The sequence below is a fragment of the Chinchilla lanigera genome, unplaced genomic scaffold, assembly GCF_000276665.1.
Source record: "Chinchilla lanigera isolate Chin_1 unplaced genomic scaffold, ChiLan1.0 scaffold00023, whole genome shotgun sequence".
NCBI classification, from domain to species: domain Eukaryota; kingdom Metazoa; phylum Chordata; class Mammalia; order Rodentia; family Chinchillidae; genus Chinchilla; species Chinchilla lanigera.
The window spans coordinates 1169969-1183510 of NW_004955424.1; the positions used below are offsets into that span (position 1 = coordinate 1169969).

A 13542-nucleotide genomic window follows, 5' to 3' on the forward strand; every position below is an offset into this window, starting at 1 on the left:
TTCACTTTTAATGTAAGCGAAGTATCTCTTATAAAGAGCATGCATCCAAGTCCTTTACTCATTAATCCAGTCCAATGATCTGTATCTGCCAATGGGAATATTTAGAAAAGTGGTCCTGTGCCTTGTTTAGTGCCTGTATAAACTGTTTAAATTGGCACTTTTCTTATTCAACTTCAAAAGTTTTCCCTACATATAATTATTTTTTAATCGTGGTAAAACGTACTCAAAACTTACCATTTTTTAGTATGTGAACAATTCAGTACCTTCACAATGTTTTGCATCCATCTTGATTATCCATTTCAAGAACTTTTCATCATTAAAAAATATACTACCCAAGACACTATTCCTCCTTCCTCCATTCCTCTCAGCCCCTGGTAACTATCACTCCACTTTTTGTCTTAATGCACTGAATTACTCTAGATTCATTATATGAAATTATGCATTATTTGTCCTTTCACACCTGGCTTACTTGCCATGTGTTCAAGATTCATCCGTGTGGTAGCATTTGAAATTTATTTCCTTTTTAAGGCTAAGTAATATTCCACTTTGTGTACGTATATATAATCCATATGTTTACCCATCCATCTGCTGCTGGACACTGGGTTACTTCCACATTTTGGCCGCTGTGAATGCTGCTGCTTTATATAAACACTAGCTATCGGGAATAGTGCTGCTGTAACCACTGGGTACAAGTATCGGAACCTGCTTTCAATTCTTTTGGGTATACATGCACTACGGCTGGTAACCCTGTTTAACTCTGAGAGGAAGCTAGTCTTCCTCTAGCTTCCTCTAGATGGAATAATTTACATTACTTGTGTTTAAATTTGTCTCAGTTTAGAATTTTCCTTTTACGCCATTTTTTCTTGCATTTGTGGAATAATTTCCTAAGGTTATCCTTAGATTTTGCTTTGGCTAAGGTCTGAAAATATAAAGAACAGGGAAATTAACTTGGCCAGCCGTAGACTTCTGCCACATTTTGAATGGCATCTACTTCTGTGCTTCATGTCTGCTGCTGCAACTGTCAACTGTCATTTCCTTGATCATGTGTGCCATGCCCAGCCCTGCTGTGGGCCCCCAAGCTTATCCTGGTAACAACCTACACATGCTCTTTAACTTAGGATGGGGCTGTGTTCCAGGTGCCTAATCTAACCAGACGTCCTAGCTCAGCAACGCAGCACTCTGCGGAGTGACGGGAGTTGCTCCTCATGGTTGTCGGGGGGCTGGCTTGGAGCTGGGCCGGCTGCTGCCACCCAGCATCACAGGACAGTGTCATGCCATGTACTGCCTGCCCGGCACCGATCTAAATTCCAAATCTGAAGTACGTGTTTACTGAATGGTATCACTGTCACACCATGAGCAAGTTGAAAAGTCCGTAAGTTGGACCATTTAAAGCTGGGAACATGTGGTATTATTACTACATAATACCACACAGCTATGGATTTTTAAATGTACCCTTAAGTTAGTTGGGCTTCCTCAGTCTGATGACATGTCATCCATACTGAAAAATTCTCCTACCCCAGTTCTTTTAGCTGTCACTGGTTAAATGTGTCCTTGTAAGTTAGCATCTTTGTTTCCTATTCTTCAGTGCTGTTTCATCCATTTCTTCCAATCATCCAGTTAAGAGTAGTTTTCTGCTGTTTATCTTGTGTTGAATTTCTAATTTTAACCATCATCCTTCCAGCGCCTGCCTGCCAAGCGCAAGGTTGTGAGTTCGATTCCCGGTACCGGGGGCAGGGGGGCGGGGAGGGCTGGGGATTTAGCTCAGTGGCACAGTGCCTGCCTGGCAAGCATAAGATCCTGAGTTTGATTCCCGGTACTGGGGGGAAAAAAACAAAACAAACAAACAAAAACATCATCCTTCACTTCAAAGGTTCTATTTACTTTTTTTTAAGCCTGGTCATTTCTGGCACTGTCTTAGACATAATCCCTAATCATTTAAACATTTCAGAATATGTACTGGATCATTCCAGAACCTGCAACCTTTGCAGATGTAACAGATTGAAGGTCTGGGCTGACTCTTGTTTATGGTGGCTTTTTGGTTTGTTGTTTCTTGAGATACGGTTTCACCCTCTAATCTAGTCTGACTTTAGACTCATCCTGAATGCTGGGATTATAGGCTTGAACCATCATGCCTGGCTGGGGGCTTTTTGTCTATCTTGTTACATTTGATTTTGACTAGCAGTCTTTTTATCTAATTATCTGTGGGGCTCCTGTCAAAGCCTGGCTTGAAGGTGGCCACCTTTTTGGAGGTTCCTAGTTTTCCTATTCTTGATTCTCAACCCAAATCTGAATAAAGGGACTTCTAAAGACATTTCAGGGACAACTTTTCCCTGTTTCAAAACCTCATCCATTGAAGGTTTGGCTTCCAGGTGGCTGGCGGCAGATGGGGATCCTGACCTCCTCAGCCACAGGTCAGCACCAGGCTTCCGGTCTGTCTACCACTTGATTTCAAAATGCCTCATCACAGCGGTGGCTGCATTGTGAATTTTTCTTTTCCAGAGAGATGAGTATTTCAGATACCACTGCTCTGAAACTGTATTTCTCCTTTGTAAAGTTTATGACAAAGGACCAGAAGACAAAATATTTCAATCTCTTAACCTTTTTAGGACTAGCCAGTCACTATGTGGTTTTTTTTTTTTTTGTTGCTGCTGCTAATTCCAATTTCTAAATTTAGCTAATTGGTGGTGTTCCTTTGAAAAAGTGTGACAGCTTCTCTCTGGGGAAAAATTTCCCATGTCAGCATTGTAACAATCACTAAGAAATCACTACAGGACTTAATTACTTTGCTCTTAAAAAGTGCTCGTGCAGCAATCTCTTAAACCTGCATTTGCTAAAAGATGTGTTGAGTTCATAGTCAGAGGATGTCAATAAACTAAATGAAATATTATATGAATATTTTAATGCAAAATGCTTACACTTAAAATTAGCAAAGCTGCTTTTAAATTAAAATTCCATTTAACTAAAGATGGTTAACCCCAAGAAATGTACAGTAGTTGATTTCCGCTATATAATGCCAGTTCTATGCAGTACAATGAGAACTGCATCATTAGCTGTCACTTCCTCCATCGCTTTTCTGGGCCCAAATGGGTGGGGGGAGGGCACTGAGACAGATAAAATAAAACCCAAATCAACTGTGCAGTGATTCCTAATAGTTATAAACGCATTTGACTAAGCTGTCCAAACAAACAGCTGGAGAATAACTGCAGGTACTGTTCCAGAGCTGATACGAGGTTTTGTTTTTACAACTTGGTAAAAGATCTGCATTAGGTGAGAAGTCACAGTTTAAGGATGCATTTCTGTAAATAGTTACTACATATACACATTTAGTGTCTGTAAACACTAGAAATATACATTAGACAGAGTACCCTCACAAGTTGGGTATATTTTAAAAAAGAAGATGAGGTAACATGAAATCTCAAAGTCCACAGGAATCCTGCCTGAAGAGTTTGAACAGCTGCCAACAATTCACTTCCAATGTGCAGGGATTAAGGTTTGCTGAAACTAGATTCACTGGCTTTCAGCATAGCAACTGCATCTTTCACTGCATGGTAGATAACATTCTTCACCTGAGAGAAAGGAAGAAGAGATGATGGTTTTACCAGTAAATCTCAAATCTGTCACGACGAATAAACACCTTACTACCTCCAATTTTACTGCTTTCTTTCAGAATATAAAAAAGTCAGTATTCTGTATGAAATGCCACTATTAGAAAGGGCCCTGGGCTCCTTTCGAGCAGTACTTTACCCACACTTAAAACCCACACACCCCCTTTGAAGAACTTAAAAGCTCCTTTTCTTCCCTCTATGGATTTTGATACCACATGACCCTGGTGAGCGCAGGGTGAGGGTAAGTCTCCAGGTACACTTTTTGTTCAGAGTTTCTACATTTTTCTAATTTTCCAACAATGAAATGATACTACATAATTTACTATTTGCAGTCTTTCAAAATACTACCCCTTTTTGACTGCCAAGATTCAGTTCTACTCTATGTAAGCTCGAATACTGCAGCAAAAGGTCAAGCACTGTGTTCCAGAGCATGGCTGGCTGTGGCAGCTACGTCAGGATCGAAGTTCCATCTGTTATTTTTTTATACTAAGGTCTTTCTCTTGGGAGCTAGTGCCACAAAGAGTTTAAACTGTCAAACCAAAGTGAAGTTTCCTCTAGCTCTGTTCCTTCTTCACTGAAGTAGGTGGTGGAAGCAGACATAAAGCCAGTTCAGTAACTCACTGTACCCGGTGTGACATGGCCAATTTCACCGACTTTCTTTGCAGCCATGCAACCAAAGGGAGCCAAAGCTGACACTCGGTGCCATTTTTACCTGCAATTTATCCTCATGGTTGGTATGAGTCTGTGACAGGTAACGGAATTCCTGAGTAAGCCAGAAGCAGTGTTTTACATGCTCTGGAGACACAAAGTCTTCAGCCACTTTGATACAGCTGTATAAATTATGAACCTGAAAAACAGCAAGCCACATCAGTAACAAACTCGAACGTTCACACTAGAAAGAGCACAAAAGAAAAAGTGATGGTTCTTGCCTGATGTGGAGCGCCTGCCGGGATAAACACCACATCCCCAAGAAACTGTACAATAGCCCAACCTTGAACTCCATACTCTTGATGAAGACGCTTCCTCAATGACCGGTCCAAATACCAGCTCTGGTCATGAATAGGGTCGTGGTCTGCCGGGTTCTCTTGGCCCTGCTCTTCAGACACCTGGAAGACATCGAGAAGGTCGTGCAGCTGAGCAACATGCTGAGACCGCACGACACACCCCGCCCCGGAGAGACGTCCTGGGTCAGGGTGACTTCAACATAAGCTCTCTTGTTGGCAGAAAAATGAAAAGGGTCCCAAAACATCAACCAAGTGAATCAAGAGAAGCATGGCAAAGAAAAGTCATAGATTCCCTGCTGTTGCTTCTTGTAAACCATCACCGGGCAGTCTGCATGTTTTTGTAACTAATGCTCTTGGACATGGTATGTTGGTCTAGACCTTTAAGCAGGTTCAAGCTCCTCAAAAATAAGGTTGTTTTGCTAAAGAACAGTACTCACCTAACCATCTGAGTTATAAAATACAAAAGATTGTGAGCCGGGGTGGGGATATAGGCTCAGTGGCATAAATGCCTGCCTGGCAAGTGCAAGGTCCTGAGTTTGATTCCCAGGCCAAAAAAAAAAAAAAAAAAGGAAATAAGTGAAAAGATTATGAGTCAAAAATACCTGGGATGCAATGAGCGGCCTCTACCCTGAGCAAGTGAAAAAACAACTTTCCGCACAGTGCCCTTGCCGAACAAAATGCAAACTATGGGGAAACCAGACTCCAGACTCTTCCCCACCCCTACAGCCCCTTGCTAAGGACACAAACAGGGCCTCTCACCAAACAGAGCAAGCAACATCAGTAGAGACCTTACTAACTCAGTTCAAGGCCAAGGCCTGACAGATGAACTTCTGAAGTCTTCAGATTTTCAAGGCAATAAAACAAATACATATAGGAGATGACCTAACTTGAAGCTACAGAATACAGATCTCTAAATAAACTATAATACAAAATAGACATAAAAGACAAGCCCTCCTCCTTTGAGAAATGCAATTCCAATCTTTCAGAATCTTTGTTCCTTAGCAACCACCACAGCCTTGCCAATCTGACATGCCAGTCAGCTCACCGTGCAGTCATTTATAACTGCTATTCTTACATCCCTCCTCACATGCCATGGGATAGGGAGCACACCTTTTTAAGGAATTCTCTTATCTTCTCCGTGTCTTTAGCAGCATATATATGCCAGAGGGCTCCTGGCTTCTCTTTTCCTTCAATAAATCGCTTTATTGTGAGTTCATCAGAATCTCCATCTTGGATGGTTCTAAGGACTTCTAGAGAAAGAAAGCAGGTGTCAGAGCACAAGCTCCTGCTCAGACAGTAAGCCCCACTTTCATCCTCAACTCGTACCTTCCTCTTGCTCACACTGTCCTTTGGGAATTCCCACATACACCATGACGTTAGCTGCGTCAGATACGTCTAAGTGAAGATTTGTGGTCCCATACTTCCGATCTTCTGGAGTGATTAATCCTGCAAAAAGAAAATCCTGTAAGTCTACTGAAGACAACAAAGGCTGTCTTAGGTCTTATACTTGATCACAAAACTTCTCTTTAATTATCAGAAATAAAGGCACCAAGTTTTTTATCCTTTCCACTTTTGAAAGAAAATCTCTTTTCAAATATAGAATTATAAAAATAAAATCTATCCTCAACTCTGCAACTACTGTTGATAAGCAAAGGAGGACCCTTCAGGAATCTTGCTGCTGAGAACACTAGAAACAGTGGGGGTGAAATTACCGAAAGTAACGACAAAAAGGTCAATGTGCTGGCAAGGACACTGAGAACCAAAAAGTAGAAAGCAACTAACTGCAGTGGTAAAGCAGACTCCTGAAGCTGGGACTTGCTGGAAGAACATTTAACTAGGTGAGCTCAAGGGGTGGTTGTGATAGCCTAGGAGGGGTTGAGTACAAGAGACAGCATCTAAGGTCCACTCAAGAAGAGGAATCTGCTGAAAGTGCCCTGCTCGCACACCCCAACTGAGGCCTCAGTGAAAGGAACCTGCCCAGTGTGCCGAGCCGCATGTGAGGTTCCCTCCAGCAGGCAGTGAGTTTTTCCAACTCCGTCCCTGCGGGAGCCGCACCTTGCTCAGCAGTTCCTCTGAAGTTTTCCCATCCCTGTCCTGTCATCACCCTGGACAGCCTATCCTGACACCAGGACCCGGCTTCTCAAACTGGGAGGCAGAGAGAAGCATGGTTTAAGGGGTCAGCAGAGGCGAGTTTCAGCCTGCAGCCTCTGAAAAGACCCTCCTGATCTCTCTGGCTTGTGTGGGGCTGCGGTTTTGAGGTGATATCCTTAGGAGGCTGCGCTACATCCAGGCAGCCCGGGGCAAGTCCTAGAGCCCTGTCATACTTTGCTTTCTTTCCCACCTGCTGAAGTATCCTCTCCAGGAGCAGGTAAAGCATTAGGTATTAGGGTAGAACCATGGGATACATGAAATGTGCTTTAAAATATTTGAAAGAAAAATATCAAGGGAAGAGATAATGAAGCAATAAATGACAAAAGCAGCCATTGTCCCTACGTGATGAGTATATGGTGAGTTGCTGTACTAGACTCTCAAGCTTCTAATGTGCTTTGAGAATGCTTCCACTGTGAAAAGTTAGCAAGAAAATAAGCCATTAATGTGCTAGAAATAAAACAGATGCAACATTTACTTATGCCAGTGTGAATGAATACCAAGAAGGTTAATTCTCCTTACAGACCCCTTAAAAGCAGAGGCATATGTATGCACTCTTGTACTCCCTACAAGGGAAGGATGAACACGGAGTGCAGGAAGATGGTTAAGACTCAGAGGTGGTGTTCAGCGGGGAAGAAGGGCGAAGGAACAAGAACAGGTCTCAAAGCCACCTCAGGGGCTGCTTGCTGGTCTGGCCAAAACCTCCCCGAGTAAAAGAAGAGCTGTGCTGAACGAGGAAGGAAATGACACCTACTCAGCATTGGCCTCCGTCCCAGCCTTGAGTTACTGCACGTTAATGAAACAGGACTCTAAAGTGAGGGAGCTGAACTCCACTGAACAAAGATTTTAAGGGCATAATAGTCACAGGGAAAGGATTCTCAGAAAACATCTTGAGACAAAATACCACAAACTTCAATGTTTATGATAAGGAAAATAAAATACAACATATCTGTATTCTTTTCTAACCTCTAACTGCTTGCTTCTGCATGGGCACAATTTCGTCAGAGAAAAAGCTTTTACAGAGTAACACTGCCACCTATCTCTTACTGCCTAGGAAGAAAAGACCCACTGCCAAGCTATTTAAACCAACCAGGCTTTCAAAATATTAATTTTGAAAATATCTCAAGATACCCTACAAAACTTCATGATACCTGTAAAGCTTAGATAATCACTAGCTGACATTAGCGGAAATAAGCTTTCACATACCAAACATTTACGGTGAAGCCCCACTGTGCCCGGGATGCTGCCCCGTGCAGCAGCTTTGATCAGGTGCAGAAAGGCGCGAGGGAAGGAATGCGGACGGGAAATGCACGGCAGGTCCATGTAACACACAGGGCTCGCTGAGCCCCCCAGGAGGAGGCAACGAGCAAGAGGACTTCTGCCTGCCCTTTCTCCTCACTGTTTCTCACCCTGCCTTGGCAGAACTACCAGGGGCACTTTAGGACTGTTGGAAGCTTCTAAACACAAACACCCACTTCTTAGAATGTTCCCCAACTACACTGCTGGTGGGGTTCTCTGGGCTGACTCAGCCATGACAGATACGGGGGACTGGGACTGGCTAGGACACCAAAGGATTGTCCTTTTTTGAGGAGGGCTGCCTCTGGTCTAAGATGACATGGAAATAATTATGGGAGGAGGAAATAAAATCAAAGCAGTAGTTTCTAAGAGAACTGGAAAAATGACAGCCAAATATTTTTAAAGAAGTAAATAAAGTTCACTGTAAGATTCAAATAGGTGGAATTTCATTCAACAATAAATTGGGGGCTGGGGATTTAGCTCAGTGACAAAAGCGCCTGCCGGGCAAGCGCAAGGTCGTGAGTTCGGTTCCCGGTACCGGAGAAAAACCAAAAAAAAAAAAAAAAAAAAACAAAAAGAAAACAAAAAAAAAAAAAAAAAAAAAACAATAAATTGGCAGGTAATTTCTTCAAAATAGCCAACTTGAATCTTATCCTAATGGGAGACCCTATGCTGAAACTGGTCGAGGTTAAAGTAATGACAAAAAGCTAAATGGTGAATACAGAAATCAACTTTTACCCCAAGCAATCCTCCTGTTGGACAGCGTTCATGTCCAAACAATAAAAATCCAATTCAAAGAGTGCTTTCAGTACTAACTTCTACCCATCAACACAAAACACTGCATCTAAGTGTATCAGATATTAAACAGCTTGAAAAAACGCTAGCAGACTGACCTAAATAAACATGAAATTTCTGCAATATAAAACAGTGTAGAGAAGACACAAATACAAAACTTCACACGCCTTATACCTACAGCTATGGAAAGGAAATAAACATTTGACCAAGGAATGAAGGCAGGTGTTGTGTTAAATGTTAGCTATTTTCCATTTCTCCTTTTCCTAAAATCAATTTTCCAAGCATTTTGACTTCTTCATATTTAGTGCAGTTTTTACAAGTTAGACACTTCCTCCTTACCATAAGCATTATACATCTTGGGACCGAGATCTGGCCGAACAAAGTAGTTTGGCAGTTTAGAGGCCAAGTTCAATTTGCCATCTCGCCTTGTGTACTCAGGCAGTGGGATGTTGGCCATCAAGTCATCAAATCTAGAATGAGAGTCAGAATTTGAAAAATAAGCCTCTTCTCTAATTTTTATTGTGCAACTGGTTTTATTCCTTTATAACACAAGAAGACAGAGACGGCTGTCACTGATGTGTAAGATGAGAACTACAGTAGTTATGAACGAAGACCCTCCCCTGCTGTGCCATATAAATGTGTCCAAATGATCTGCAATAGTTCAGACAAAAGATATGAGCATCAACTTGCTGATGAAAGAACTAACACTCAGGGACAAAGTATTAATTGTCAGGCTCCTTTTCAAGGCTTCAAGAACATCTCAGAAAAATCAACCCACCAGTTTAACTTAATGTTACTCTGAGCCCTGGCCTGTTGGTCCCAAGAATGCCTGCAGGTCTGCCCAGCCATCTATACCAGCCTCCACGTGGGCGGAGCATGTCCACGACAAGTGTGTCGTACTTTCGTAGTCAGACGGATCTAAAATTCTTTAACTTCTTCATTTCATTTAAATTACACCACTCCAAAGGTTACAGACTACAAATGAAAAAATCAGCACCAACAAAACTATGGACCTTTCATATTTCTCTAAAAACTAATTTCCTCTCTACCTTTAAGAATTTATCCTAACAATTCAAGGGCAGAATCATTTTCCTCCTCTTTACGACAGTACCTGGAAGGCATCATATCTCTAAAATCCTCTCCTGGTGGCCAGTCCTTAAGTTTCAACACCATTGGTTCTTTGTCATTTTTTAGACGATCTGAAAGGTAACCACAATAAATGAATTACTTATTTATGACAGATCAAAGTAAATGATAAATTAGCAATCTAGTCCTCAACAGTGTGAGATTCACAATCTGCTCCATTTAGTATACAAATACTGTTTAATATTCCCCTCTTGCCAGCTGCCAGCCACTTTATTTCTACAATGCCAAGAAATTCCATTGTACCTTGGAGGCAGCAAAGTAAAGATCACTAATCTACATGGGGCCCTGTCTTCTTAGAGGCTATCCATTCTTTGAAATTCAGTCCCTCTTCTGTGCCCAGTATACAGACGCAGTGTCTGGCAGCTGTGCAGCTCAGAGCCAGTCTGCTTCTCCCAGTGTCCCAGCGAGCAGCTCCACAAGGATCCAAGACCACAGTGTACAGCAAGCCCAGTTTTCTGAGGCCAGCATGAAATGAAAATGTTTTGTTCAGGACAAGACTGAGACCACCCCACGTTCTGTACAGGGACAAGCACCCCCAGCTTTTGGGTGGTATGCATAGGCTTTAGTTAAACTATCTGTCATAGAATCAGTACCAGTTTCAGGGGATGACTCAGTTCAAAAGCATGAACTTTGTATGAAGAGGCAAAAGAGACACCAACTTGAATTCCAAAATTCTCTGACTCCTGCTAGTCCTGTGTCTCCTCCTTTCACACACTCAGTCCTCTGGAAGGATCTTTAATACATACTTGGGACATCTTCAAATCCATCCCAAAAGTCTCCGACAGTGGCTCCTGTGATGATTTCATTGGTCCGACAATTAACCAGGTCAACCTCCTGCTCACCAAACTCTTTCCTGAAGGACTCGGGTTTCCAAAGTTCAGTGTTCAATCTGTGGTGCACTCCTGACACCATCACTGGCTAAAAGGAAAGGAGAGACTTCAGTGTCAACTCCCGCAGCTCTGTCCCGAGGCCCATAGGCTGCTCCTCTCCAACAAGTGCTGGTCAGGTCACAGCTGGAGAGGTGACAGCTTAGTTCCCGGGCTTCCAACAGCAGCTTTAATTCTCTCATTTGCCGTGCACACTGCTCTCCAAGTAGATTAGTAAGCCCCAGGGAGAAAGGCTCACCCTTCCCACTTACATCCCAGTACTCAGAACACCCACCCACGAAAGCCCCAGGGGACAGGAAGGAAACAAGGGCCGGGGTGTTTACTATCCAAAGTGGGCATTCCCGAAGGCCTCTGATCTGCCACTGCCAGCAGAACATGGAGCTGAGTGCACCAAGTGTTTTGTTTTTCTAAAACAAGCCAAGAATCCTGAGCTTTGTGTTAAACAGCCTGACTTTAAAATACTGGCAAGAAGTTTAATACTTTTCAAGTAAAAAAAATTACCTATGACAATAATTAATCCAACAGAACCTATTGGTAGACTTTGTATTCAGCCTGTCACTTTGCAGCCTCCGAATATGCCTGACTAAATGAGTAAATCCTATTAGTACACAGGTCCAAAAAAATGCTTTTGGAATTGTGTTATTGTTCTTAAACACATTTTCCTCTTTGGCAGTTCCCCCAAATTCTTGTCCAAGAGCAAAGTGTTCCTTTAGCAAGGACCCCATTTGGCGAGAAAAAGCTGAAGATCCAGAAAAACAGAACCAACAAAGGGGCACGGGGAGGGAGAGCAGAAGGAAAACCCAGAAGCGGGCCACCAAGTGTCTCCCACACCTATCAACCAGAACTGAAAATCCAACCACGCTGTCCTTTAAGGCCAGCACCTTGGGGAACGACACACAGATTCCAAGATGACGCCATGTGGCTCTGGGCCACCGAGAACCGCCTTCAGCACAAGGGTTTACAGAAGGGGCAGGCAGGATTTTTGTTTCTTTTTGTCTAATGCCCCAAACTGAATCAGCCCCATCGCCACACTTCCACTTTAGTACCCAAGATCACAAATCCTGGATACTCTCATCAAACACTCAACGATGGCTGCTGGAAGCACTCAACACCTGACTAGAAAGGACAGCTTGGGAAAGTCGGCTGCACTGAATAAGCCCTGCTCTGATTATACTTACCCAGAACAACTCAACTTTGGTATCCAAAGTAACTGAGGAAGAGCGATCTGAACTGGACGGGGGAAGTGGAGGCCCGTATTACCTGCCCTTGTTTCCAGCACTCCCTGAACACGTTCCAGTTGCTCTTGTTGTTGGGATCTTGCAAGCACAACAAGCGATTATCACACAGCCAGTAGTGAGGAGTGTCAAAGCCCAGAATGCTGGGCTTGATGGTCAGTCCTTGAGGCCTCTTAGATAAATCAGAGGACGTCTTATTTTGCACCAAAGAGGCAAAGATGTCATCAAGGATTTTTGGTGTATTCTTGAGTCCATTTTCTGTCTGCATTTGAGAAACAACAGTCTTAAATATGCTGCTCCGTACCATCAAAAAAATCCAATTCTATAATGGCAGGATTGGTCCACATTACATAACCAGAAGAGTCCACGCCAGAACCCCCACTGCACACAGGCAAGAGGAGGTGTGGCAGAAGCAAGTGGCTCAGCCCAGTACTGCAACCCTGTGAAGCCTACGTGCCAGTAAGCTGGCCCAGGAAGTGCAGCACGTGATTCATGTTCTCCTCTTTACTCTATTTCGATTTTTCTAGTCTCTTCCTTCCTGTTTCTGTTCAACTATGTAAGAGGGAATGCAAATAACAGGACAAGCACATACCTTTCCCGTAGAAGAATTCAAGAGGGTTCGGAGGAAACCAGAATTGTTGCTCACAGGTGTCAGAATTGTGCTGTTGAAGGTATGGAGCACTGTGCTGGATTTGTTAAGAGGGGGAAGGGGGGGAAGGCATCTGACTTCATTCTTTAAAGTTGGCATCACTGGCTGTTTCTCTAAAACCAAACCAAAACATGCAGATTTTAAAACATTCTGAAAGGCAAATCCATATAGGCTTTCATAGAGGCTTTTATGAAACAGCATTCATTTTCTAGGACCAAAAAAAACTTAATACAAATACTAATTATATTTAGACAAGGATTCACAAGGGTTATTAAAATGGAATCCAGTACGCAGATAAATGGTATTTTTACTTTCACTTTCCACATTTCTGCTACGCAAAAACACAAACTGACTTTGGTAAACTGACCTTCCATCCAGTAACCTGCCTTGTCAATGTAGGTTCTTTTGGATTTTTCACATGTACTCTCTAAAATAGTGATATAGGCATCCTTATCTCATTCTTTAATGCAAAGAAAAACAAATTCTAAGCATAACATTGCATTTTATGAAATGTTTTTCTGCAACTCAGCATATGATGTTCCTCTTAAAGTTTTAGACATTAAACTACATATGCCTTTCTGGAAAAACCCCATTTGGTCCTACTCTTCTATTTATGGTGTCAAATTTGATCACTCAAATTTCGTTCAACATGTTTGCATGAAAGAAATTGACCTCTGATTTTTTTCTCTCATAACACAGTCTGAAAGCAAAATCACAGTTCTAATCCCACTAATGCGAAAACACATTCTTTACATTATCACCAAGCATCATAAGACA

The 13542-nt window shown here is 42.5% G+C and overlaps 1 protein-coding gene across 5 annotated transcripts in view; it reads right to left on the minus strand.

Annotated features, from left to right (window-relative positions):
* Kdm3a (lysine (K)-specific demethylase 3A) overlaps positions 1–13542 on the minus strand; it is a 54224-nt gene that overhangs the window by 5585 nt on the left and 35097 nt on the right. For 3 of the 5 annotated variants that reach the window (XM_005385394.2, XM_005385395.2, XM_013514631.1), the window contains exons 17-26: positions 12709–12878; positions 12142–12378; positions 10741–10912; positions 9960–10047; positions 9188–9318; positions 5936–6055; positions 5720–5859; positions 4535–4711; positions 4318–4452; positions 1859–3566 (exon numbers count right to left, since the gene is read on the minus strand). In XM_005385394.2, coding sequence (XP_005385451.1) covers positions 3486–3566; positions 4318–4452; positions 4535–4711; positions 5720–5859; positions 5936–6055; positions 9188–9318; positions 9960–10047; positions 10741–10912; positions 12142–12378; positions 12709–12878 — 1451 coding nt within the window. In that variant the 3' untranslated portion in view covers positions 1859–3485. Of the gene's footprint in view, positions 1–1858; positions 3567–4317; positions 4453–4534; positions 4712–5719; positions 5860–5935; positions 6056–9187; positions 9319–9959; positions 10048–10740; positions 10913–12141; positions 12379–12708; positions 12879–13542 lie in introns of those variants that run through there. The other 2 variants (XR_001234176.1, XR_001234175.1) reach the window with 1 other exon arrangement.